The sequence below is a fragment of the Callithrix jacchus genome, chromosome 11 (assembly GCF_049354715.1).
Source record: "Callithrix jacchus isolate 240 chromosome 11, calJac240_pri, whole genome shotgun sequence".
Lineage (NCBI taxonomy): Eukaryota > Metazoa > Chordata > Mammalia > Primates > Cebidae > Callithrix > Callithrix jacchus.
In genome coordinates, this window is record NC_133512.1 from 118,306,258 (window position 1) to 118,332,272 (window position 26,015).

Here is a 26,015-nt window from a genome sequence, read left to right on the forward strand (position 1 = left end):
TGAGCCACAATTAACACACTTGACCTGGGACAAGTTTCTCTTTCTTTCTTTCTTTCTTTCTTTCTTTCTTTCTTTCTTTCTTTCTTTCTTTCTTTCTTTCTTTCTTTCCTTTCTTCTTTCTTTCTCTCTCTTTCTCTTTCTTTCTTTCTTCTCTCTCTCTCTCTTTCTCTTTTTCTTCTTTTTGAGATGGAATCTCACTCTGTCACCCAGGCTGGAATGCAGTGGTGCAATCTTGGCTCACTGCAACCTCCACCTCTTGGGTTCAAGCATCTCCTGCTTCAACCTCCAGAGTAGCTAGGATTACAGGCATGTCCACCATGCCCAGCTAATTTTTTGTACTTTTAATAGAGACAGGGTTTTGCTATGTTGGCCAGGCTGTTCTTGAACTCCTGACCTTGTGATCTGCCTGCCTTGGCCTCCCAAAGTGCAGACAAGTTAATTTCTGAGTCAGTCTTACCTATAAAGTGGGAATCATAATAGAGCCTACTTCATAGAGTTGCTACAAGAAAGGATTACACGGACGACACATCTTCATCCTGGCACAAGGTAAACTGTTGGTGGCAGCTGCTATTGCTGCCCACCATTATTGGGCAAATAATGCAGCTGTGAGGCTGATATGCAAGTGTACAGTATATGTCAAACAAATGCTCACTGGGGTTTCCTGTAACCAAGCATATGCGTACACCTCCCTCGCTCGGGGCCACACTGCTCACTCCACACTGCCACCCTAGGGCCACAAAAGCCATCTCAGAGGCAGGTCAGAGTCTATGAGACTTGGCCGCATTCCAGCGGGGGTTCAGGTGTCAGGCCCTGCATTATCGAGATCGGAGCCTTTGTCCCTCTTTGCTCCTGGCTCCTAGCTGCCTGTCCTCCGTCTCCCTCCAGGCTCCTATGGTGCAGGCAGCCCCCCCAGGGGGCTTGGGGCTCCCCTGCAGCCCCAGGCAGGCCTTGGCTTTGTACCAGTATCTCTTCCAGTGCCCCGCAGGCCCAGGCCAGCTCTGGGCTGCAATTCAGCAGGTGAGGGAGCGGCACTGCCTCAGAAGGAAGGGGACAGGTGGGGACCTGACGCCACCTTGCCCCTCCAGGTGCAAAAGAGCCGGGGCTGTCCCCTGGGCCTGGAGCTGCCCCCTGTGCTGCTGCAGATGGAGCGGAGCCAGCGGGCCCAGGAGCAGGTAGGGGCTGACCAGGGGGTATGGCCGAGACCAGGGAGGGTGCCCCTCACTCTCTGGCACCTCATCTTCCTGCAGCTCCTGTGGGACTTGGAACTGCTGACTGGCATGGGGCTGGGCTTCTTCTGGCCACCTGAGGCCCAGTTCTTCAGTCTGAGGAGCCAGGCCCGCCATGCATGGAGCCAGTGCTGCCAGCCAGGTAGTAGCACTGGTGGGGACCCTGAGCAGCTGGTGAGTGGGTGAGGGGGCACGGCGGGGACAGAGGTTCTGGGGACACTGGGGCCTCCCTGTGGTGAGGGCAAGCAGAAGGGGCAGGGTTTTGGAGACAGAGCTGGGTTCAAATCTCCACACTGGCGCCCCCTGTGGGCTCTGAGTCTACTTTTCCTCTCAGCTAGAAAATGACTGAGAGATCTTTTCCCCAAGGGCTACCAGGAGGACCAGTGGACTCGTGGGGCTACGCCTGGGACACAGGGCCTGCTCTCTCCAGGCAAGCCGTTATTCTCATTCCACAGTTAACTGTCTTGGTCAAATCACCTGCATGGTGATACCTGGAAGCCTTTCTATGTGACCCTTTCTATGTGCAGGAAAGGGGCCTGGCAGGGCCTCAGAGGACAAAGGCACTGACTCCCAGAGTGCCCCCGAGACACAGGCGCTGACAGTCCCAGCCGATGGCCCCTCCCTCCAGGGCTGCAGCTGGGCTGAGCCCCCACGAGGGAGGTGCTGTGGTAACTGAGCCCAGAACAGAGCTGGGAACTGGGAATGTGTGTCCCAGTCCTGGCTCAGCCACCAGCTGTCTGAGTCACTTTGGGCAGGTTGGTGCCCCTCTCTGGGCCAAGGCACCCTCAGCTGTAGCAGGAGGGGGTGTTAGTGGTGCACCTTAGGAAGGGTCCAGCCGACGTTGCTGGCAAGAACTGTGGTCTCATCTGAGGCTCAACGGGGCAGGAGGGATCCATCTCCAAGCTCCTTCATGTGGAGGGGAAGGGGGGTCACAGAGGACATGAATTCCAGGAGGCAGGGATCATTTAGAGGCCATCGTAGAGGCCACCCGCCACACTGGGGGATGGAGCCCTGTGGACTAGGGTGCTCCCGACTCTTCCAGAATTCTAGGCTACACCCTCTACCCCAGGACAGGGACTCCCTGAGCCAGAACCACCAGCTCCCAGAGGGGTGAGTCTCCCCTATGAATTCTGCCTTTCCCTCTGTGTTGCCACACAAAGTAACTGAGAACTGGGCCCTTCCCCTGTCACCTCCTGCAGTCCTGCCCCATGTCCCTCCTTATACCTCCTGGGCTCTTAGTTGCACCCATGGTTGCCCCACAGCCCCTTGGGAAGGTTAACCTCCAAATTTCAGTTCCTAGGATCTGGTGATGGGGTGGGGGGGAATGGGGGCGGCCATCCATCAGTGTTTGGATCCTCGGGTGGGGTCTTGGGAGACTGGCAGACAGACTCCCTCCGATTCCAGAGCCCATGGGCCCAGAGAGGTGCATCAGAGGCAGACCTTGAACTCCTGCAGAGGGCAGGTGGGAGACCCATCAGCAGCCCCAGATCTGGGTGAAGCTGGGAGTGGTGCAGACCCAGGGCGGGAGAGCCCTGGAGGACCCGCAGAGCTCATACGAGGTATGCTGTCGGACAGCCGGGAGGGCAGGGAGCACCTGGGGCTAGGGCAGCCAGATTGGATTGGGACAAGGCAGGAAAGTCCTCTCCCCAGTCCCAGGACTTCATTCTTCATCTCACACTTTCTGATTGAGTGCTGGGACACCCAGGGATGGCAAGTGGGTTTTGTTTATTTCTTTGTTTGTTTTGAGACGTAGTCTTGCTCTGTTGCCCAGGCTGGAGTGCAGTGGCGCGATCTCGGTTCACTGCAATCTCTGTCTCCTGGGTTCAAGCAATTCTCCTGCCTCAGCCTCCTGAGTAGCTGGGATTACAGGCACATGCCACCATGCCCAGCTAAAAATTTTTTTTTTTTGAGACAGAGTTTCGCTCTTGTCACCCAGGCTGGAGTGCAATGGCGTGCTCTAGGCTCACTGCAATCTCCCCCTCCTGAGTTCAAGCAATTCTCCTGCCTCAGCCCCCCGAGTAGCTGGGATTACAGGCGCCCACCACCATACCTGGCTAATTTTTGTATTTTTAGTAGAGAGGGGGTTTCACCATCTTGGCCAGGCTGGTCTCGAACTCCTGACCTCGTGATCCACCCTCCTCAGCCTCCCAAAATGCTGGGATTACAGGCGTGAGCCACCGCGCCCAGCAAGTAGGTTTTATTTGATATGCCAGTTCCACCAGTTTGGTATCTGCTGTCTCAGGTACTGTGTCCAGTAGGATTCTGATACTAAAGTGGAGTTCAGGGGGAGTTCAGGAATGAGCATTGCTGACTGCCCAGCGACAAGGAACAGAATACAAGCTCCAGGCCACCTATTTGCCACCCTTCGGCTGGGCACTGGAGATATACAAAGAACAAGAAGCCTGGGTGCCTGTCTTTAGAGCACAGTCTAGAAACAGCATGACAATGAAGAGGCAGTGGAATGGATACTGTGAGCCTTGAGCCTATTAATTTAAATGAAACATACTCTCAGACTGCTTGTTAAATAACAGCTCTAGCAAAGCCATACGCTTTTTATTGTTCCATCATGCACACAAGAGAGAAGGAAAGTAACAATAATTATTTTCTGATTGACAGAGAAGTTTTTACAAGTATTTTACATCTTGAGAAGATGGTGATATCAGTTATAACATTATTACCAGAGAAATAACTGTTCTAGTAAAACAGAGGAGAATTACAGGGGTGGGAGGTTGGAGGTTGTTTTCAGTTTATGGCAATAATTTACAAAGACCTGGGAGGTTTTTTTTTTTGAGATGGAGTCTCGCTCTTGCTGCCCAGGCTGGAGTGCAATGGTGTGATCTCAGCTCACTGCAACCTCCACCTCCCAGGTTCAAGTGACTCCGACTCTCCTGCCTCAGCCTCCCGAGTAGGTGGGATTACAGGCGTGAGCCACCACACACAGCCAATTTTTGTATTTTAGTAGAGACAGGGTTTCTCTATGTTGGTCAGATTGGTCTTGAACTCTCAACCACAGGTGATCTGCCCGCCTCGGCCTCCCAAAGTGCTGGGATTACAGGTGTGAGTCACCGCACCCGGCCTAAAGGCCCAGGAGTCTTATATGACTCCTTTGTTCAAAAAACCCTTCGAAAGGTGTGATTTCACAGAGAGCGCACCCATTTGGTTACTGCTATGAACGTTCATAAGTCTGTATATTGCACAAGAGAACAAGATGCAGTATTCTTGGGAAAGTTCTCAATTTCAGAGCTTATGAAATCCATTTTCACTGATGCAGAACAGCTCTCCTTCCTCCACAGCTGCAGTGGAGCGATATCACATCATCTTTTTTTAGATTTCTTTTGTTAATTATGAACACTTGCAGTTTTTAGGCCAGGCTGTGGCCTAAAATTTCATCTCAAATGTCCTTTGATTTTGCTATCAGAAACAAAGAAAAGGCTAAGGAAGGTTTTTCTGAATAAGAGTAAAAAGTAAGATACCCAGAGCAGGTTTCTTCTCTGGGCCTGATGGGCACACCAGGACAAAAGTGGGCATGGCCGCTACTGAGGGACCCTGGAGCCCAGCACTGTGGCCCTTCTCACTCCCAGGCCTCCTGTGGTAGTCTTGAGGAAAAGGCTGTGCAGGTCCTTTTGGGGTGGTCTGCCTTGGCTGGGAGGATGAGAAAGATGGGGTAGGCTGTTGGCAGGCACACCTGACTAATAGGTGTGTGGCTGTCTGACTGATGAACTGTGACAGCCCTGAGGTTCAGACGGCACCCCCGGGGCATCCCCAGCCATGCACTGGGACTCCTTAAACTTCCTGGCTCTAGTCTAGGTGGACTGTGCATGAGAGGCTGGGACATGAACTCCCAACACTGGTCTTTCTCCCTCCTTACAAGAGCTGAACCCCACCAGCAGCAGGAGCTTTGGGGTGCCAGGCAGCTCAGAGTACAAGGTGAAATGTCAAGGGTGTCAGGTTGGGGATGGCAGGGGTGGACCTGCCTGAGAAGAAGCTGCTGGGGTGAGGGGGGCTCATCGCCGAAGCACCTTCCACACCACATAAAATGGCTTTAACAAATTCAGCAATCAGGCAAGGATTGGCCCCTGGAGTCTGCAGGTTCCCCTGAGAAAAGCGGCCCTGGCCGGGGGTTCCCTCTCAAGCCTGGACCCAAAGTGCTCTTCCTTTCCGGGACCTGGCCCAGAGGGAGGAGAGGAGCCAGGCAAAGCCTGAGACCCAGGAAAGAAAACTCACCCCCAGAACCCCTAGGGCACGGGGCCTGCCCTCCCAAAACCTGCCTTCCCAAGATGCCCCTGAAGGGCTGGGCTCAGACCCGTACCTGGGCCAAGGATGGACACCCTTCAGAGTCTGAGAGAGGAGGGCCCTCAGGATCAGAACATAGAGACCCCTCAGCATAATAGAGGGGAGGCCTCCAGGGGCGAGATCAAAGATGCTCCTCAGAGTCAGAAGGTGAAGACACAGGTGGGACAGAGCCAGAGGCCTCCTCAGGGTCAGAGGGAGGAGGCCCCCCTGGGTGAGAACAGGGGTGCTTCTCAGAGTCTAACAGAATTTAGTCTGAAGTTCCAGGGAATGGGGAGTCCCCAGAGTCCAGGAATGAAGATGCTGTGGTCTTGGGAAGGCAATATCTCTCGAGCATGGGAGGTGGCTCCCGGAGAGGCCACTGTACAGCCCCAGAGAAAGCCGGCCCCCAGAGCCATCCGAGGGACTCCTGCGGGTCCCTGAAAGCACAGACTACAACGCCTGTAGGCAGGGAGAGCCCAAACCTCCGGAGAGGGACCACCAGGCTGATGAAGGGCATGAGCAAAGGCGAGAGGCAAACGTCGGAACCTGCGGTGGCAAAGCTGGGGGCAGCCTGGGAGGGGGCGTGGGCTGCGCTTCCCAGCCCAAGGCTTGCGGCCTGGCGGCGGCTCCCAGGTCTCGGAGCCATGATGACAGCGACCCTGCGCCCCGAGGTATCCCGGAAGCAGGGGCTTGCCGCGGCTCTCTGAGGGCCCCCAGGCCTGGAGCGCGATCCGCACGGGCTGCAGGGCCCTGGAGCAGGCCCCGGCCCGGGGGAGCAGAAGGTGGGCTCCGCTCGGCTTCCGGTGACCTGCGGGGTCGGGGGAGCTGCCCTGAGCTTTCGAAGGCCGCGTGGCCGGAGCCCCACGGCAGGCCCAAGGCGCCAGCGGGCGTGAGCGCGGCGCAGCAGGAGGCGGCTCTGCAGAGGCTGCTGGAGCTGCACAGCGCGGCCAGGCGGCGGCGCCGGCGGGACCGTGAGCAGCAGCGGCTCCGGGTGGGTCCCGGCGCCAGGATCTGGGCCTGCCTGGGGCGCGCGGGGCACCGAGGGCGGTCGGACGCTGACTGCCGCCTCCGCGGGTCCTGGAATGCCTCCACATTGGCAGGAACCGCCACTGCCGGGTTCATCCCCTGGGGCACCCGCCTAGCGCGGCTCAACTCCCTCCACAGGCAAGACCCCCAGAAAGTGGTCACAAGGAGCCTGAGTGGGGCTGGGGTCAAGCTTGGCGCGCTCGGGTCCCTTTGAAGTGCGCAGTGACTCGGGCGGGGAGGGAGGGGCGGGTATGCCAGGTGCTGCCCTCCGGCCCCACTGAGCCGGGGACGCTCAGCGCTCTGCACCGCCAGGAGCATGCGGCCGGACGGCGACACGCCCTGCGAGAGCAGGTGGAGCAGATGCCTCGGGAGAGGACCGGGAGGCTGCGGGCCCTCGGGGCCAGGTGAGGGACTGACAGGGAGGGGTGTGGCGGTGGCAGGAGTCCGCTTTCCCCGGCCTCCGAGATGACAGGCCGTCCCCAGGAACACCCAGAACTTCCAGGAGCTCCTGTGGCCCCCTGTCGCCGAGGATCCCGTGCCTGCAAAGTAGTGCTTGCCCTTCCCAGCCCCCTCTGGGCATTGCTGTGTCCTCAAAAGGATGATTAAAGAGATGAGGGTTTGCTGTGGCTCATGCCGTAATCCCAGCACTTTGGAGGCCGAGGTGCGTGGATCATGTAAGGTCGGGAGTTCAAGACCAGCGTGACCAACATGGAGAAACCCCATCTCTACTAAAAATACAAAATTAGCCGAGCGTGGTGGCGCATGCCCGTAATCCCACCTACTTGGGAGGCTGAGGCAGGAGAATCGCGTGAATCCGGGAGGTGCGGGTTGCAGGGAGCCGAGATGTCGCCATTGCATTTCAGCCTTGGGCAACAAGAGTGAAACTCCATCTCAAATTAAAAAAAAAAAAAAAAAATTTTTTTTTTTTTTTTTCATTAAAAGAGCGAAAGAGTTATGGGAAAAGCGGGCAACTTGCAGGTCAGAGATAGTTTCAGAAACGCCTGAATGCAGCCGCAGGGCCAGAGAGAACAGAGAGCCACAGACACACACAGCAGCTTTGCCCCACCAGGAGGCCTGTTATTTTTTCTTCCCTCCCCTAAGCCCATGCCTGGCTGATGGTCAGAGGGCCAGGTCCCGGGGATCCAGTAGTGCGAAGGCCCCGTTCTTGCGGAAGAATGACTCAGTGCGGCACATCTTGCAGGAGACCAGTTCTTGCTTCACTGGGGGGCCTGGGAAAAGAGTTAGAGGCCAAGCGTGGGTTCCTGAGGGAAGGTCAGCAGAGCATGGGAGCCCTGTCGGTCTGCACAGCCCTAGGAATCCATCAGTGGAGTAGCCACTTTGTGGGAAGAAATAGAAAACACTTTGGAGGCGTGGGAGCTACGGGCACATACTGGGAGCTGACTGGATGCCAGGATACAGCAGCCATCTGCCATCATTACCCCAGCTTCAGGATCCTCTACCTGCCGGGTGGGGGGCCACCTAGGCCTGCTTGTCACTTGTGGAGAGATGGGGCTTGCTTCTGCCTCCTGCTCCCCACTTCTAGGGCTTGCCTCCTGCTTTTGTTAGAAAGTTACTTCCCTGACTTCCCCCGTAGGGCCCTGGGGGAAAGTGGTGTTTGGGGGTAAAATCTCAGCTGAGTTGATCCCCAGCCATCCACCTTTTCTGCCAGCTACTCAAGCAGCTGGAGGACACAGGGCGGGGGAGTCTTACTTGACATTCATGAGCAGATAGCAACATCACCCAGCAATCCCCTCTGGCACAGGCCTGCTCCACACCTTTCCTCTTCATCTCCAACTACTACACTGCCTGAGCTTGGCATCCTCCCAGCTGATGGCCTTGACTCAACCTCACAGAAAAAAGACTCAGCCTAGATGGACAGGCTTCCTGCCAACACCATCCCCTGACCGCCTCTGGCTCAGCCCTCCTGTCCCCACTCCCATCAGATTCCAGCAACTTGAGCTCTCAGGTGATCTCATGGATTTAAATAACACCTATAGGCCAAGGGCAGTAGCTCAAGCCTGTAATCCCAGCACTTTGGGAGCCTGAGGTGGGTAGATAACAAGGTCAGGAGTTCGAGACCAGCCTGCCCAATGTTGTGAAACCCTATCTCTACTAAAAATACAAAAATTAGCCAGGCATGGTGGTACATGCCTGTAGTCCCAGCTACTCAGGAGGCTGAGGCAGGAGAATTACTTGAACCCAGGAGGCAGAGGTTACAGTGAACTGAGATCGTGCCAATGCACTACAGCCTGGGCAACAGAGCAAGACTTCGTCTCACACACGCACACACGCACACACACACACACAAGCACCTATATTCAAATGACCTACAAACTTGCAAATTTGCATCTTCAGCTCTGACTTCAATCCAGACTTAGAGAGAGAGCCACCCTATGGACACTTGAAGCATAACATGGCCAAACACGCATGGTTAAATAGGACCTGTTCATGCACGCTTCCAGTCTTCCCTGTCACTGCAGCTTTAGCTAAACACCCAGGCATCACCATTGAGCTCTCTTCCCCTTATTCTCACATTCTATCCGTGGGTGAGTTCTACTGAGTCTTCCTACAAAACATCCTGAATTGATTCCAGCTCTATTGCTGATCCCTCAAGCCACTACCACAGGGTAACAAAACATGCCCACTCTCACATGCCAGATTGCACAATTTCCCCTGAAAAAGCCACTGCCTACATATAGGTCAGGGTGACTTTTTTTTTTGAGACAGAGTTTCACTCCATTGCCCAGGCTGGAGTGCAGTGGCATGATCTTGGCTCACTGCAACCTCCGCCTCCTGGGTTCAAGTGAATCTCCTGCCTCAGCCTCCTAAGGAGCTTGGACTACAGGAGCATGCCACCATGCCCGGCTAATTTTTTGTATTTTTAGTAGAGACAGGGATTCACTGTGTTAACCATGATGGGCTCAATCTCCTGACCATGTGATCCACCTGCCTCGGCCTCCCAAAGTGATGGGATTACAGGTGTGAGCCACCATGCCTGGCCTAGAGTGACTTCTTAAAAAGTTCATCAGTGTCACTCTTGAAACCTGCTTAGAACCCTCCATCGGCTTCCCTGCACACCAAATAAAATCCAAGCCCATTCTTGTCATCTGGCTCTCGGCCTCAGGTCCTCAGAAAGGCCTTTCCTGACAATCCAATAAATAGCAGCCCATGCCCCCTGCCTCCCTAGTTCTGTGGGATGTGTCCTTGGCCATCTCCTTGCTCTGTTTATGGTCTGGGTCCTTCACTAGGATGTCCACTCCCTGGCACATAGCAGGTGCTCTGTCTTTAAGGTGAGTTAATTTCCAAGAGGTTGGGCTCACCCAGCTGCCAGCCATATGTGAAGTTGGTGGTGATGGGAAAGAGGTATCTCGTCTCTGGCATGTCCAGTTTTCGGGTATTGAGGTAGCGATAGCGCCCCTGGAAGTCGTGGGAGATGCCTTCATACAGCAGGACTCGGATGGCAGGTGGTACCGGGTACATTTCTGCCTCAAAAGGAGCCTCTGGGACAGGGCTGGGTGCCTTGGAAGGGGCTGACTTGGGGGCGGGTGGGGGTGAGAGTGGGGCTTTGGGGTACAGGGTGGGCAGTTTGAGGGGCAGGCGGGCTGCAGCCTTAGCCTTCTGCTTGGCCTTCACCATCGACCCATACTTGCGGTACCATTCACAGCGCAACATCTTTTCCCTCATATATTCCTCCTTCCAGAAGTTCTGCCGCACCGTGTCCATGTTGAACTGCCGTGCCATGGTGGCTGGGAAGGAGCGGCACCAGGGTGGCTGCAGCTGAGGGGTGAGCACAGCAGAGTGCTTCTGATGGTGGGTGGCTACCCTGGCACCGTCACCTGGCAACCATGCCTCACCTCACACAGGGCCAGGGTTCTACCTGCATGCCCCCAGCAGACCTCATGAGCCTGGCTTCCTGAGACAGCCTGGGGCCCAGGTCAACTGGCTAAGAGCCCTGCTCCCCACACCCCCTACAGGGCCCACACAGGATCTGGTGTCACAGGCTCCCAGGTTTCTGGTGCTTTCTGCTTCTGTCCTTTGTGTTGGGCCCCCTTCCCAGCCCGATGGTGAGCAAGGTGGAGGCAGGGGCTGGGCTCAAGCCCTCCTTTTACTCCGCCCCACCCAGAGCTGGTCTTCTCTGATCTGAAGACCGGTCCCTGAGTTCTGCCTCCCAGCTTAGTCTTCCTGGGAGACAGCTCTTCCATGCCTGTCTTTAGCAGCACCTTTTGCATCCTTGCCAATCAAATCTGCCCCACAGCCTCACCCACACATGTCCTTTCCAGCACCCAGCCCCAGTTGGGAAAGAAGGAAGAATATGACTTTAATTTAACATCAACAATGACACTGTAACAGCACAGGGGAGAGGTAGTGGACAGAAGATGGTCAGGCTCCTGTTCCTTAACCAGCCTTGATTTTACAGCAGAGCCCCAGCAACCTAGAAGCGCCTCACTTAGCCTCTTCATGGAATGGGAAGGGGCAGGGAATTGGAAATCAGAGGCTCAAAATGTAAAGAGGCTGATGGCGAGGCTGGGGAGAGGCCTGGAAATGAGGGAAGGGCTGGGGGCTGTGAGGAGTCCCCTAGCGAAGGTCTTCAGCAGTGAACATGCCCCTGGCCCTGCGTAGGATGGAGTCCTTGGCGGCGTCATACGGGTGTTCCTTGGAGGGGATCTCCAGGACAGCTGGGATGGAGTGCTGGTGGGCGTCCAGGGCATGCCGCACCATCTCTGCGATGTACTGGTTGATGAGGATGATGCCAATGTCGTCCCGGTGTAGAAACTGCCTGTGGGGAGAGATGAGGAAGAAGTTCGGGACAGCCCTGGGGGCTGCCGTCTCGCCTGCCCAGGCAGCCCTCTCCAAGTGGTTGGGCTGGGCTATGGAGGGGAATAAGCATGACCCAGAGGGCACAGAATACAAGGGAAAAGGCTGCTATGCTCAACTCTCTCTCAACCCCACCTAGAATCAGTTTCATCCTAAAGCGGAGGGTCATGTTCATTAGGCTTGGCTTCTACAACACTGCCTAGAAGGCTGCCAAGTGAGCTGGTAATGAAGATTAATAAGGGTGCACAACGGTGTATTCAACATGCAGGGACGGTGTCAGGAAGGGGGATGATAAGATTATATGTACGCAGATCCCTTTTTATGAGCAGATACCGATGGCTGGGTTCGATGGCTTACACCTGTAATCCCAGCACTTTGGGAGGCTGAGGCAGGTGGATCGCTCAAACCCAAGAATTTGAGATCGAAATGGGCCACATAGTGAGACCCTGTCTCTACAAAAAATATACACACACACACACACAAGCACACAAAATAAAAAAATTGGCTGGATGTGGCAGCACATGCCAACTACTTGAGAGGCTACAGCCCCAGCTACTTGGGAGGCTGAGGTGGGAGAATCACTTCAGCCTGGGAAGTTGAGGCTGCAGTGAGCTGTGAACACTCCACTGCACGCCAGCCTGGGTGATAGGAGAGATATCCCGACTCAGGAAAAAAAAAAAAAAGAGACACATTAGGCTGGGTGCAGTGGCTCACGCCTGTAATCCCAGCACTTTCAGAGGCCAAGGCGGGCGGATCAGGAGGTCAGAAGTTTGAGACCAGTCTGTCCAAACTTCAAATGGGGTTTCAAATACAGTGAAACCCCATCTCTCTAAAAATACAAAAAAAGTAGCCAGGTGTGGTGGTATGCACCTGTAATCCCAACTACTCAGGAGGCTGAGACAGGAGAATCACGTGAACCCAGGAGGCAGAGGTTGCAGTAAGCCGAGATCGAGCCATTGCACTCCAGCCTGGGTGACAGTGCAAGACTCCATCTCAAAATAAAAAAACAATAAAGAGAAGACACATTAACTTTTAAACAAACTTTTTTTTTTAAATAAATAAGGCCATGGAAAAAACTAAATTTTTTAAAACTAGGGCGGATGAGACTAGTGAAGGCCTCAAGATCTAGATGATGAGGGTGGTGAAGGAGTCCGAGGGAAAGTTTGGCATGAACCAAGATCACAAGCTAGGAAGAGGGCACTCAGTGATGAGGGAATCACACTTTCTCCACAAAAAAGAACCTAGCCTTGTGATCCTTGTCTCCTGTGATCACCCACCCATTCATTCATTTATTTTATTTTTTTGAGGCAGGTCTCCCTCTGTCACCCAGGCTCGAGTGCAGTGGTACAATCTCTACTCACTGCAACCTCCACCTCGCGGGTTCAAGCGATTCTCCCGCCTGTCTCCTGAGTAGCTGGGATTACAGACACTCACCATCATGCCTGGCTAATTTTTGTATTTTTAGTAGAAACGGGGTTTACCATAATGGTCAGGCTGGTCTCAAACTCCCAACCTCAAGTGATCCACCCACTTCGGCCTCCAAAAGTTCTGGGATTACAAGTGTGAGCCACCGAACCAGCCTCATTTGTTTATTTGCCAGTTAAAAATTATTTACTGAGCACCCACCCCCAGCTGGTAACTGGGTTAGATTTGTTCTCTGAGGTCCCTTTTGGTTGGAAACATGGAAAATTCTTGAAGTAAAATTTGTCCTTCTCCCATGACAACTTGGGTCACTTTACCAGACAGCTTAGAGATCGGCAGATAACAGCCTCCCAGGTCAGGGGCTACCATACCCCAGGCAGCAAGAACCAGTCTCAGCCGGCAGCCCTGGGCTGGGCTGTTTAGGGGGAAACAGGTGAGTGGCTAGGGTCAGGGGCCCTGGAGATGAGGTGAGGGAAAGAATAGGAGGCGGCTGGTATCCTCAATTCCAGACACCAGGCCACCAGGTGGATTAAAGGCATGCCTTCGACGACACTTAGGCATGCCTGACCTAAGTCAGGGAGTGAGGGATTGAGTGCAAGTTTTAGCAGAAGGCTCTCACAGTCCTGATATTTTCTGCCTACTGTGCTCAGGACCAAAGAGAAATTCCGAGGCCGACTGAGGAGAGCTGCAGAGTGTGTACCTGGCTTACCAGAGGCAGAAAGGGTTGGGATTGGGTTCAAATTCCAGCTCTGCCTCTGTCGACTCGTGACTTTGGTGTGTGCCTTAACCTCTCCGAGCTTTAGTTTTCTCACCTGTAAACAGGACAAAATCACCCCTGCCTTCCAGGTCGATGGTAAGCCTCTAAAGGAGGGGAAAGCAGAACAAAGTCCGAACCCACTGCCTAGGTGCTCATCGGGGATGCGGTTCCTTTAGGGGGGCAACTCGCAAAAGAGCCGAGCCCTACTTGGGAACAGGCGTCCAGGTTGGCAGTCGCCGGGGACTGGGCGCTCTGAACGCTCAGCCATGGAGGGGGACAGGTTGTGCTGACGGGCGGTGCCCGTCACGAGCTCTGTTCCCCTTCTTTCCTGACACACGATCATGTGAGACGGGAGCTCGTGGACTTGATACAGCTTCAGTCCCACCGAGTCCCAAACGGGAACTTGGGGCGCGGAGGCCTCCGCTCCGAAAGGGCGGGCGGACTTCCAAGACCGTCCCCTTACCCGCGTCCCGGCCTCACGCCTCGGTCCCCCGGCCACCTCCGCCCTCGCCCCGCACTCCATCCGGCAGCAGAAGGGCCCATTCAGGCCTCGCGGGCTACCGTACCGGAAAGTGTCTTCGATCTCATTGATGGTTGTATCCTTCTCCACCACCAGGAAATTGGGGTGGCGGTTCTTGTTAAGCTCTCCTATGCCGCCCAGCAGGAAACCAGTCACCGTGTCCTCGTCTCCGATCACTGCGATGAGCTTCCCCCTCCCCGCCATCCCTGCAGCCGGGCAGAGATCACCCCCGAGCACCAGAAGCCACCGAAGCCCCGCCTCCGCCGTGCGGCTCCCCGTTGGCCTCACCCCCACCCTTCGAGCATGCGCAGTTCTCCCAGCCGCCTCCCGGGACATGCGCATTAACAGCAACACGGCCTCAGTGTGAATGCGCCTGCGCCGTAAAGACAGGCCCGAACCAGCGGACTACGGTTCCCAGAAGGCCGCGCGGCACGACGTCCTTCGCGGGAATTCATTCGTTCATTCACTTCTTCCTTGGTTCATTCGTTAAACAAGCGTTTTGAACCAGGCACTGTTAAACGCCGAGACCCCAGAGCAGAGACGCAGTTACTGTTTCCTGGGATTATTCTCAGGGGCAGGGTCTGGGTCTTTATTGTGTATGTATGTATGACACATAGTTAACTCATACACATCTGTTCAATTAAAGGAATGCAGAAGTTAGTGATGATACTGTCTAGTGAGGTGGAAAGTCAAGGGAACAGGCGATTACAAAGCTGTGTGTTAATTGTTAGAATGTAAGAAGTACATGGAAGCGCACATCTATGGCAACTAACCCATGGAGAGAGGGGGCGTCCAAAGAACCCTTCCCCCAGAAACTTGCTTCGCATCTAAGCTGAGACCTGAAGGACCTGCAGGATGAAGGGGATAGAAATGAGGACAAGAGGGTGTTCTAGGCAAAGGAACAGTATATGCAAAGGCGTACTGAGTAGAGAGCGTAGGGCCTTCAGGGAAAGTTAAAGAATTGGTAAGGCCGGGCATGGTGCCTCACCTGTAATCCCAGCACTTTGGGAGTGCTCCCGAGATGGGGGAGGATCACTTGAGCTCAGGAGTTGGAGACCAGCCTGGGCAACATAGTGAGACTCTGTCTACAAAACACTTTAAAAATTAGCCAGGTAGGCTGGGTGGTTCATGCCTGTAATCCCAGCACTTTGGGAGGCTGAGGCAGGTGGATCACCTGAGGTCAGGAGTTTGAGACTACCCTGGCCAACATGGCAAAACCCCATCTCTACTAAAAATACAAAAAAAATAGCCACAAGCAGTTGCGGGTGCCTCTAATCCCAGCTACTCAGGAGGCTGAGGCAGGAGAATTGCTTGAACACAGGAGGTGGAGGTTGCAGTGAGCCTAGAATGCGACATTGCATTCCAGCCTGGGTGACAGAGCAAGAGTCTGTCTCAAAAAAAAAAAAAAAAAAAAAAAATTAGCCAGGCATGGTGGTTGCACACTTGTAGTTCTAGCTACTTGAGAGGCTGAGGTAGAGTGGCTCACTTGAACCCAGGAGTTCAAGGTTACAGTGAACTATGATCAGGGCACTGCACTTAAGCCTGAGCAGCAGAGCAAGATCCTGTCTCAAAAAAAAAAAGCACTTTGGGAGGCTGAGGTGGGCAGATCACCTGAAGTCAGGAGTTTAGACCAGCCTGGCCAACATGGCGAAACCCCAGCTCCACTAAAAATACCAAAAAAATTAGCCCAGTGAGGTAGTGTGCATCTGTAGTCCTAGCTACGTGGGAGGCTGAGGCAGGACAATCGCTTGAAACTGGGCAAGGGAGGTTGCAGTAAGCTGAGATGGCATCACTGCACTCCATCCCAGGTGACAGAGCAAGACTGTCTAAAAAAAAAAGGATCCGGAAGTTCTCCTGAGGACAGAGTTATTCTGAAGCTGCTGAGGGATTTCAAGTAAGAGAGTGCTATCATCAAACATGTTTTACAGCTGTTGGTCACTGTGACTGTGCTGTGTGCAGAGGTGAAACTGAGGGAGGAGGAACCAAATTGGGAGCCACTGTGAGAGATGATGGTGGCCAGACTCAGGTGGTAATAAGGGAAATGCAGAGAAGTAGGTAGAGCTGAGAGATATTTACATACTTAGGACAAAACTGGTTTTGTGGTGGACATGTTTGGGGAGTGAGGTAGAGAGACCTGGGTGACTTACAGGTTTCTGGCCTGTGCAGCACATGGATGGGAGTAACATTCCGGGGAAAGTGACCTCTGTGAGATGAGCAGGCTGAAGAGGAAGGGGCCACTCTTTCCTCCTCCCTTTTTTTTTTTTTTTTTTTTGAGATGAAGTTTCAAAACACCTCCTCCCAGGTTCAAGTGATTCTCCTGCCTCACCCTCCTGAGTAGCCGGGATTACAGGCGTGCACCACCACACTCAGCTAATTTTTTGTATTTGCAGTAGAGATGGGGTTTCTCCATGTTGGTCTGGCTGGTCTCGAACTCCCAACCTTAGGTGATCTGACCGCCTCAGCGGGATTACAGGCCTGAGCCACTGCACCCAGCTCCTCCTCTTTTAACAAACCAGCACTCTCAGTGTCTGGTGTGGGGTTTGTGAGTTTGGAGTGCTTGAGACCTACAGGTGGTCTGGTGTAGTGATTCCATGTGTGATATGCTTGGGATTTCAGCACACCTGGGTTTCAATCCCTGCCCCACTACTTAGAGGTATGGTTTTGGACTCATCACTGACATTTCCAGGGCCTTGGTTTCTTCAGATGGTGGTAGCCCAACCTCACAGGACTGTTATGAGTTAGGATTAATGAGGAAGGGCCTGTAAGGGCTACCACCCAGCGCCACACTGGCTGGCTGGAAGCAGACAGTCTCTAGGTCTGTGGGCATATGAGCCACACACAGGTGGAGGCAGCCCAAGCTGAGGGACCGGATGGAAAGTAGCACATCTAGGGGTGAGGAGGAGGGAGAGCAGCGAGGGAGGAGGGGTGTGTGGGAGGGGGTGAAAGAGGGAGGAAGCAGAGAGGCTGTTGAATGAAGAGGTAGGGAGGTCAGGGATTAGAAGTTGGGGCCTTGTGGGTTTTTCTTCTAGGCCCACCACTGCGTTCTGAAATGTCCAGGTGGGTCGAGTTGTGGGATCAGTTAAATGAAAGTCTTCTTTGCCCTGCTGCAGCTACTCAGCTGCTCATTTACTTATTCATTCATACACATTCATTCATTCACACCAGGACCAGGGAGCTCAGTCTGGTGGGAGAGCCCTGGATATATGGCCACAGTTTAGGGTTGTAAATGCAGCTAGAGATGTGTACCAGGGCGGTTTGGGAGCTGGGGGCGCTGATCCAGGAGGGGCAGGGAGGGGTCCAGGAAAACTTCCTGTTGGCCAGGAAGATGAAGAGGATGGGGAGGCAAGGGTGTTTCCGGGCAGGGGCCCAAATCACAGCATGGGTGCCCAGTTAACTAGAGGTGGTGAAGGGGGGTTGGAGGTAGAGGGGAATGGGTTTGCTGCCCAACACATACAGATGGAGAGGCTGCTGTCTGAACCTGGGGGACCCTGGAGACCTTGTCAAGAAGAGACTTTACTCTGGAGCAGGAGGGAGCCACAGAGGGCCTAAACCAGAGGGGCATACTCTCTTTAAAGTGACCACCCTCCTCAAGCTGCAGCAGGGAGGGGAGATTGGAGGGAGCTGGCCAGGGCAGGGCTAGTGCAGGAGTTCAGGAGGGAGGCCCTGTGCAAGCTCAGTGCTGGAGCGGGGCACGGGATAGCCCAAGTTGATTCGGGAACCCGCTGGAGAAAAGGTGCTGGGGTCTGCACGTGGTTCTGCCTGCATACTGGTCGAGGAATATTCCTATTTGAGTCAGAGCTCAGTTTTAAGGTCTTAATTTGAAAAACATCCTCGAGGTCAGGCTGAACTGAAACTGGCCTCCCAGGGGTCCTGGGGCAGTACTGTAGAACACTGTCCACACTCTGTACTATCCACAAATCCTCCTGCTGGGACCCCTTCCCACAAGCCCCTGATTCTGCTTCTTTCAAGCGATCTGCCAACATCCCAGACCTCGCTTTTGCCCCAAGGATCTTCCCCTTGATCAGGGTCAGTCTTCCAGGGGACAGCCAGGTCACCTCTGCCTCCCCAGGGCTGGGTTTTTCGTGTGGCAGGACAGAGGGCAGCCCACAAAGAACAGCCAAGTGTCTGCGACAGCCGCACTTTATTTAGAGTTTTCCACCTAAGCGGCTCCCAGCTGAGCCACATGACATGTGCAAAAGTTCCCCTACAAAGCTGGGCCTCGCAGTGTGTAAAAAAGGCCCCCAATGGGGCAGAGACGTGCAACCATTTAAAAAAAAGAGACAGCGAGAGAGAAATCAGGCCCCCAGGAAGCCTGGCCTGGGCGGAGTGCACACCGCTCAGCCAGTCCCTGTGCCAACCCACTGTGGTGCTTCAGGGTTTTTCCTCTCTGGTTGTATTTTCCTTTCCAAGTCCTTAAAACTCTGGGGTTGTAGCCACCAGAAGGACCAGACCAAGTCCTCAGAGGCAGGAGGGTGATTGGCCAGCAGTGCAGTTTGAGGGTGACCTCTCACACACAGATACCCCCAACACAATGCTCCCCCACTGCTCAGCCCTGCCAGAAAACTCAGGGCTTCAGCCCACTTGTGCCCCAGCTTTTGTCCCTGAGCCTGGCCCCAGTTGGCCCTCAAGTCACATCCCCGGGGAGGGACACTGTCCTGAAACAGACAAGGCCCCCCAACCCCCAGGGCACGGTGGTAGGGGAGGCTGTGCCTTCATCCCCAAGGCAGGTGTTTGTAGTGTCTGATTCTATGCGTGTGTCTGGGTGTGGCACATTTGTGTGTGTGTGTGTGTGTGTGTGTGTGTGTGTGTGATGTGTGTTTGGCTGGAGGTGGGGGCCGAGGCTGGGGAGGCACTTCTGGGATTCAAGGGACCTTGACTTTGAAGGGGCTTCCAGGGACACTTTCGTCGCCCCACTTGACAATAAGGATGTAGTCCCCTTTCTCTTTGACGGTGTAGGTGACGTTGTACACCCGGTTCCCCATGTGCTTCACGTACACCTCCTCACAGGGGGTCTTGGGCCCGTGCACGCCCACCATCATCATGTTGGTGCCTGGAGAGGGAGGCAGAGGGCCAGGCTCACACCAGGGAGCCCCCAAGGGGGACCCACGCCCTGCTCCCAGATGGCTTCTTGCTCCCTCCCCAGAAGACGCCCTCCCCACCTCCACCTGCCTGCTTTGCTGCAGTCCACGGTGAAGGAGTTCTTCTGGCCCACGAAAGCCTGGGACAGCCCAGGCCCCCGAGTCACCACCTTGCTGGCATCTGAGGAGAACTTGGGGATGGAGCTGTAGCTGGAGCCCCGGCTTGAGGAAGACTTGGTCACAGTCTCCACCAGAACCGTGGATGTTTCGTGAAGGCTGTGGCCTCCGGACAGCCTCGGACCTGCGGGGCGGGTGGAGGGGCACAAACCTGGTCAGAAGGGCTTCCTGGTGCTCCCCAGGTGGGGGACCCTCAGCCAGCGCTGCCACCCAGTGGGACTCACTGCCTGCATCTGGGGCTCCCCCAGATTCCTCCAAGGGCCACTCTAGGAGCCCAGCCCCATTCCCTGCCAGGGCTGGAGCTGCCTGTTCCAATTCATGCTTCACCCTAGGGCTGGGGCCTCGGAGGGCTGCGTCCCTCATCCCTGCAGGCTTTGTCGGGAACTCAGGCCAAGTCACAGGGTAAGAGTCACCTTGCAAAGGAACACCCACCCAACCCGTCCTATAGACAGCCCCGGGAAGGGGAGTTTGCTCAGTACTGACTGTGTCTTCTTGGAGCTGAGGAATTTGGAAAGCCAGGAGGGAAGAAAGTGACTCTAGAGCCTCAGGAGCCAGCGAAGGCCAGAGATGAAGGAGGGAGGGCCGAGATGGGAGGAAGAAAGGGATATGTACAGGGTCATGCGAGGCTCCATGGAGTGTGTGCTGTGTAGAGCCAGGCCCACCTCTATTCCTGGTAACTGACCATGATGTCTAGGGCAGACTATGGCCTGGATGTGCGTGGCCACCGGAGCCCTCCAGGCTGGGCTGGGCTAAGGCTGTGTGGGCCTCCCCTGAGCCAGCACTCACCTGTGACCTTGGCCTTGAAGGGGCTGCCCACAATGTGCTGGGGGCCACCGTACTTGATGGCAATGAGGTAGTTGCCAGGGGCCATGGGAGTGTAAGTGACCACATGACCCTCAGGACACTCCCGACAGTCCAGCTGCACCTTGGAGGGGCCATCAATGGTGACAGACAAGGCCCCCGAGCCAGCATTCAGGGTGTTCACGATGAACTCTGATGACACACCTGGGGGCCAGAGGTAGCAAGGCTGAGGGCAGGAAGGGCTTGTGGCCCAAGAGGGTCTGGGCCCCAGCTCCCTGGGCAGCCTCTGTGGGGACTTCTGGCTCAGAGAGCAGGGCCCCTGCCTCTGGAGGAAAGCAGCACCAGACTAGTGGCCAAGCACCCCCAGAAGTCACCCTGTTCCCCAGCTCCTGGCACTCACCAGTAGTGCCTCCCTCAAGCCCAGGACCATAGGCTGACACCAAGCCTGGGTCCCCAGCCTGGCTCTGCTCCCCAACGCGGATCTTGAAGGGACTTCCAGGGATGTGGGCACCGTTGAACTTGACATCTATGGAGTGGACACCATTCTCGTGGGGGATGAAGCGGATGGTGTGCTTGTCTGTAGATAGAGGGGTAGTGGCTTAGCTTCCATCCTTCCCTTCCCCTTCCCAGAAGGCCCCAGCCTTCAGGGTGTGGGCAGGGGCAGGGGCAGCTCACCACTGTCCAGCTCAGAGACATAGCACTCCTCCACAGCCCCCGAGGGTGTGTGCACTCGGGCATCAATCACGCCTCGGGCACCGTTCAGCTGCACTGCAAAGGATGCTGGCTGGTTCACCTTGAGCCCCGTCTCCTACAAAGGCCATGGAGGATGCTCAGACTCCTGGGAGGCTGGGGCTGGAGCAGCCTTTTCTGCAGCCCCACACCATGCTCACTATAAGCTCAGACCAGAGGCTACCACCACCCCACATCCAACCTGGCCCCTTCCTGCCAGTCCAGCCTGGGAGCAGGAGGAACTAGGGTCTGGCATACAACCCTATGCATGCACCTGCTATCCTAACTGTGCTTGGCGTGTGGGAAATGAGAGATGATGTGCCCTGTCCTGGCTGAGGAAGGAAGGGCCCCACTCTGTGTGAAGCAGCCTGAGGGCGGAGGGCCAGTGCCTGATTGTCTGTGTGGGCTTGGGGTGCTGGAGAGCTCTGATGTAGGAAGCTGAGTTTGGCTGGACTGGCCTGGGAGAGCTTCCTGGAGGAAGTGGACCAACAGGGAGGACCAGAAGCATCCTAGAAGGGCTCTGGGGGAGGGAACTGGAGCCTGCATGGGGGAGCCAGGTTCAGGAGTGGGAGGAGATGCACAAGGGCTCTGGACGGGCTAATGTGACCACCTAAGGGGCAGCTGGGAGGGGTGCAGGAGAAGGAGCTGGGGTGAGGCCTGTTCTGTGCCCCCTATGCAGAATCTCCTTTACAGTGTGTCCCCTGGACACCTGGCCCCTGGTTTGCATGTGTCAGTGTGACTTGCTGAGAGCCTCCCTTGCACATGTGCCCTAGGACAGAATGAAAGGAAGACACTACCTCTCTAGAAGTCAGCAGCAAGAGAAAGTAAGCCAGGCCCCCAGGGACCAGGAGAGGACACAGCCCAGGCTCTGCAGGCCATAGGCAATGGATTTAGAGGAGCCCCTCACACCCTCTGCAAACTGGTTTACTCTTAGTTTATATAGATTTTATACTCTCATTCTCATAAATGTTAGCATCTAGCATTCTTAAAACAGAAAAAGGTGGAACACTGTAAAAAGAAATGGCAGGTGGCAGTAGGACAGGCAGACACACCTTGAGAAAGGCAGAATGAGGCTTTGTGTGCCCGAGTGCAGGGGTGAGCCCACAGGGACGGAGCCCACCATCCCCAAGGGTCCTGCCTTGTGCCTTCCGAGAAGGGACTTCTAACTGGCCCTTCCAAAGTCACTGCTAAAACCCTGGCCCCATGGACCTGCTGTCCTCAACTCCCGCCCATCTCTCAGGTAGCAGAAACTCTCCACCCCCATCCTGGGAACAAACCTGGAGGCTGGTGACAGTGAGACGGCGAGCATCATCTGAGAGGGAGGCCACAGGCACCACAAAGGGGCTGTCTGGGATGTGCTCATCATTGAACTTGATGGAGACCTCATAGTCACCTGGGGAAAGAATCCAGTCAGCACAGGCCCCAGGATGGGGCAGGAGCCTCCCCACCCCAGCCTTATCCCAGTACAGGTTCCGTGGTCAGCACTCAGCCCTGAAGACAGACACAAGTTTCTGAGGGTGTGGGGTGGAGGAGACGGGGCAGAGGAAGCGCAGGGATCCTGGGTAGGGGAGTTCTGTGGCCCCAGGCATCTTCCTGGCCAGTGAGCAGAATCCCAGTCTGGAAGGTCAGGTAGGCCCAGCCCCCACCGCCAGCGTGGATGCCTACCTGGTTCCTGGACGACATAGGAGACGCCGCAGGAGCCATCTTTTCGATCCTCAAATGCAATCTCTGCCTTGCTAGGACCCTCCACGGCAATGGACAGGCCCCCAGCGCCGGCCTCCCTCGTCCAGATGCTGAACTCGGCTAAGGACAGGAAAGGTGGGGAACTTTTCAGCACCATCGCCCCTCACACTGGCTGCTCTGACATCGTCCCCACTCCTGGCTACCTGCCCCTTACCTGGCACTCCGGCCACACCTCGCTCCAGCCCTGTGCCTCCGGCCCTCACCTTGTGAGCACCACCTTCACCCAGCGGCCCCACAGTGAATTGAAAGGGGCTGCCGGGCACGTGCTGGCCACGGTACTTGACAGCGACCGTATGGGGCCCCATCTCCTGGGGCACAAAGCGCACGCTGTAGGCGCTGTCCTCGCCCTCGACAATCTCCGCGGCTTCCATCTTGCCTGATGGGCTGGTCACCTGTGCAGTCATGTCCTGAGAGCTGGCCTCACCTGCAGGGTTTGGGGATGTCAGGGTGACACTGGGATTCTTTCGAGCCCTGGCCCTTCCCTACCCTGTCAGTTAAACCTCCTCCTCTGCTCAGACCAGCCCTGGTCTTCGGGCCCAGTCTGCCAGCGTCAGGCCTGGTCAGCAGCACCCTCAGTGCTCACCTTCCTGCTGCCGGGTGATGCTGCCGAAGGACCCTAGACGCTCCCGGCCCAGGAAGTCCCCAAACACAGCGGGGAAGGGGTCCCCGCCGACCTGGGTGGACTCCTCCACCCGCACCTCCCGCTTCGTCTCCCCGCCCCGCGTCTTGCTGATCTCTGTTCGCTCTGTGCGGGTGTAGGTGTGGCTGCTGCGCGTGAAGGTGCGTGTCAGGCGCTCCTGGGCAGACACCATCTGGAACCAGTTCCCTGTGTGGGCAAAGGAGCCAGGGTGAGGGAGAGAAGTGAGGGGTGAGGAAGCAGGGTGGAGACCCAACAGGTGGGCTCTGGCCCGGGCCAGCCCTACTCCCACCACCCGCCCACCCAGGCTCCTCCAGGCTTCTACCTGGGATCTTGAGGTTGAGGTCACAGGTGCTGCCAATGGTGGCAATGGAAGGCGCCTGTCTACGCCGGGTGATGCTCTCCTTCATGCGGCCCTCGCCGGTCACCTTCACAGTGAAGGGGCTTCCTGCAGTGGGGAACAGAGGGTGGGTCAGGAACCTCAGACCCCGGCCTGTTGGCTTCCCTGTGTCTTGATATCCGACCTCTGCCCAGAGCCTTACCAGGCACGTGCTTGTCAGCAAACTTGATGTTGATGATATAGGTGCCGGGCTCGGTAGGGCAGTAGGTGACTTTGCATGTCCCATCCTCCATGTCCTCACAGTTAATGTCCACTTTGCTGGGGCCTTCAATACTCAGCCCCAAGCCGCCATAACCTGGGGGAAAGCCAGGAACATGTCTCCCTCAGTCCTAGGCTGGCCCAGCCACAGTGCTCTCCCCAGAATGGAGGCTGCACCCAGAATGGTCACCTGATGTGTGTAGTGACCAGTAACAAAAATGGCTCAGTGGGAGGAGATGGGGGCACCATGGGACAGGCAGTCTGGAAAATTCCCTAAGGTAAGCCTCTTGAGTTTCAGTGAGCAAGGGAGAGACAGAAACTCAGGACAACTGAGGTTTCTCTTAAATGTGAGAAAACTTGGTCAGGCGCCATGGCTCACGCCTGTGATCCCAGCACTTAGGGAGGCCAAGGTGGGTGGATCATGAGGTCAGGAGTTCAAGACCAGTCTGGCCAATATGGTGAAACCCTGTCTCTACTAAAAATACAAAAATTAGCCAGGCATGGTGGCATGTGCCTGTAGTCCCAGCTACTTGGGAGGCTGAGGCTGAAGAACTGCTTGAACCCAGGAGGCAGAGGCTGCAGTGAGCTGAGATGGCACCACTGCGCTCCAGCCTGAGTGACAGAGCAAGAGTCTATCTCAAAAAAAAAGTGAGAGAACTAATCTGGAGCCATTCACTTTCCCCCAATGGGGCCCAGAATTCAAATCTTGGCACAGATTGGCCACGAAGTTTTGGGGAGGAGAGTGTGGCCAAGGGGGGTACTGGGCAGGATAGAAGGACAAGTGCCTTCGAGAGGCACCCACTGGAATGGAGGTCTCGGGGGCAGGAGGTACCTGCATTTCGAGTGTCCACGATGAACTCTGCCACCTGGAACGTGTGGCCCTCGGAAAGTCCCTTGCCCCAGACCCGCACCTTGCTGGCATCCCCGATCTCAGACGGCCCCACCAGGATCTTGAAGGGGCTGTTGGTGACGTGCTTGCCACTCTTGCGCACGCTCACCACGTGCTCCCCGACCTCCTTGGGGGTGAAGGAGATCCCTGTGGAAAGCGGGTGTCAGGCAGAGCAACCTGTGGGCCTCCACCCCTGACATCCCACAAGGCCCCTCACTCACCAATGTGCCGGTTGGGCAGGCGCTTCAGCAGGCAGGGCTCCTCGTTGCCTGAGGGAGCGCGGATGCTGGCCGTCAGCTGGCTCAGATCACTCTCGGTGATCTTCAGCGACACGTCCGTGGAGGTGCCCACGTTCAGCTGTGAGGTCCTCATGGAGTCATCGCCTGGTGGGGGATTGGGGCATCAGGCTGATGTGACTCCAGGCAGGCCCTGCCCTCACAGGGCTCAGGAACCTTCCTGGGCAGGCGCTGCTGAATTCAACAGACATGGGGACCACTCCCAGGCACATGGAGGCCAAGGCCTGGAAAGCGTAGTCCCCACTCACGTGTGAGCTGCCAGAGGCTAAGAGGGGCCTGTACCCCAGTTCCACTGTGGCTGCCTCAGTCCTTGGTGGGCTAAATCCCTAAAGGAAGCCTCCTGCATTTTAACCCTGAGTCACATGGTGTTCGTGTTAACAAAACACTAGACGGGACCACACAGACCCCTTCCTCGCTGTGTGGCTGTAATCATATTGCTTGGCCTCTCTGGAATGGGGTTCCTCATCTATCAAAAGGATTATCCAGCCTGGCGTGGTGGCTCACACTTGTAATCCCAGCATTCTGGGAAGCCGAGGTGGGCGGATCACGAGGTCAGGAGTTTGAGACCAGCCTGACCAACATGATGAAACCCCGTCACTACTAAAAATACAAAAATTAGCTGGGCGTAGTGGTGAGTGTCTGTAATCCCACATACTCAGGAGACTGAGGCAGAGAATCCCTTGAACCTGGGAGGCAGAGGTTGCAGTGAGCCGAGATCAAGCCACTGCACTCCAGCCTGGGTGAAAGAGCAAGACTAAAAGGATTATCCATGTCCTAACTTCTCAAGAGTGACTTCAAAAACTAAACGAGGCAATGTGTTTTCAGGCACAATGAGTGGCTGACTGCGTCTTAGCTTCCGTGGAGAATATGGTGTTTCTACATTTATCAAAATATGACCCCTCACACCTCGAAGGGTCTCTGCCTTTATGACTTGAAGGGGCTGGGCTTGCACATCCCATCCATGCACTGTATGCAGGGTGTGTGTGTCCTGTATTCAGGGTGTGTGTGTCCTGTATGCGGGTGTGTGCA

The 26,015-nt window shown here is 55.6% G+C and overlaps 3 protein-coding genes across 4 annotated transcripts in view; all 3 read right to left on the reverse strand.

Moving 5' to 3' along the window:
• Window positions 1–7,575: 7,575 nt before the first annotated feature.
• Window positions 7,576–10,324, reverse strand: SPMIP1 (sperm microtubule inner protein 1). The gene is made up of 2 exons (XM_009003107.5): window positions 9,845–10,324; window positions 7,576–7,753 (listed from the first exon to the last, which is right to left on the reverse strand). The coding sequence occupies exons 1-2, from the start codon at window positions 10,263–10,265 to the stop codon at window positions 7,644–7,646; spliced, it is 531 nt and encodes a 176-aa protein (XP_009001355.1). The 5' UTR covers window positions 10,266–10,324; the 3' UTR covers window positions 7,576–7,643.
• Window positions 10,325–10,817: 493 nt separating this feature from the next.
• On the reverse strand, window positions 10,818–14,324 carry ATP6V1F (ATPase H+ transporting V1 subunit F). Its single transcript, XM_002752030.7, has 2 exons — window positions 14,085–14,324; window positions 10,818–11,301 (listed from the first exon to the last, which is right to left on the reverse strand). Exons 1-2 carry the CDS (start codon window positions 14,240–14,242, stop codon window positions 11,100–11,102), a joined length of 360 nt encoding a protein of 119 aa, XP_002752076.3. The 5' UTR covers window positions 14,243–14,324; the 3' UTR covers window positions 10,818–11,099.
• Window positions 14,325–18,162: 3,838 nt separating this feature from the next.
• FLNC (filamin C) overlaps window positions 18,163–26,015 on the reverse strand; it is a 29,681-nt gene continuing 21,828 nt past the window's right edge. For both annotated transcript variants that reach the window (XM_035254783.3, XM_002807068.7), the window contains 13 exons: window positions 24,912–25,073; window positions 24,634–24,837; window positions 23,746–23,898; window positions 23,529–23,651; window positions 23,150–23,392; window positions 22,721–22,990; window positions 22,489–22,626; window positions 22,101–22,216; window positions 20,770–20,902; window positions 20,495–20,671; window positions 20,080–20,298; window positions 19,208–19,417; window positions 18,163–19,088 (listed from right to left, as the gene is read on the reverse strand). In XM_035254783.3, coding sequence (XP_035110674.1) covers window positions 18,901–19,088; window positions 19,208–19,417; window positions 20,080–20,298; window positions 20,495–20,671; window positions 20,770–20,902; window positions 22,101–22,216; window positions 22,489–22,626; window positions 22,721–22,990; window positions 23,150–23,392; window positions 23,529–23,651; window positions 23,746–23,898; window positions 24,634–24,837; window positions 24,912–25,073 — 2,336 coding nt within the window. In that variant the 3' untranslated portion in view covers window positions 18,163–18,900. The remainder of the gene's footprint in view (window positions 19,089–19,207; window positions 19,418–20,079; window positions 20,299–20,494; window positions 20,672–20,769; window positions 20,903–22,100; window positions 22,217–22,488; window positions 22,627–22,720; window positions 22,991–23,149; window positions 23,393–23,528; window positions 23,652–23,745; window positions 23,899–24,633; window positions 24,838–24,911; window positions 25,074–26,015) is intronic.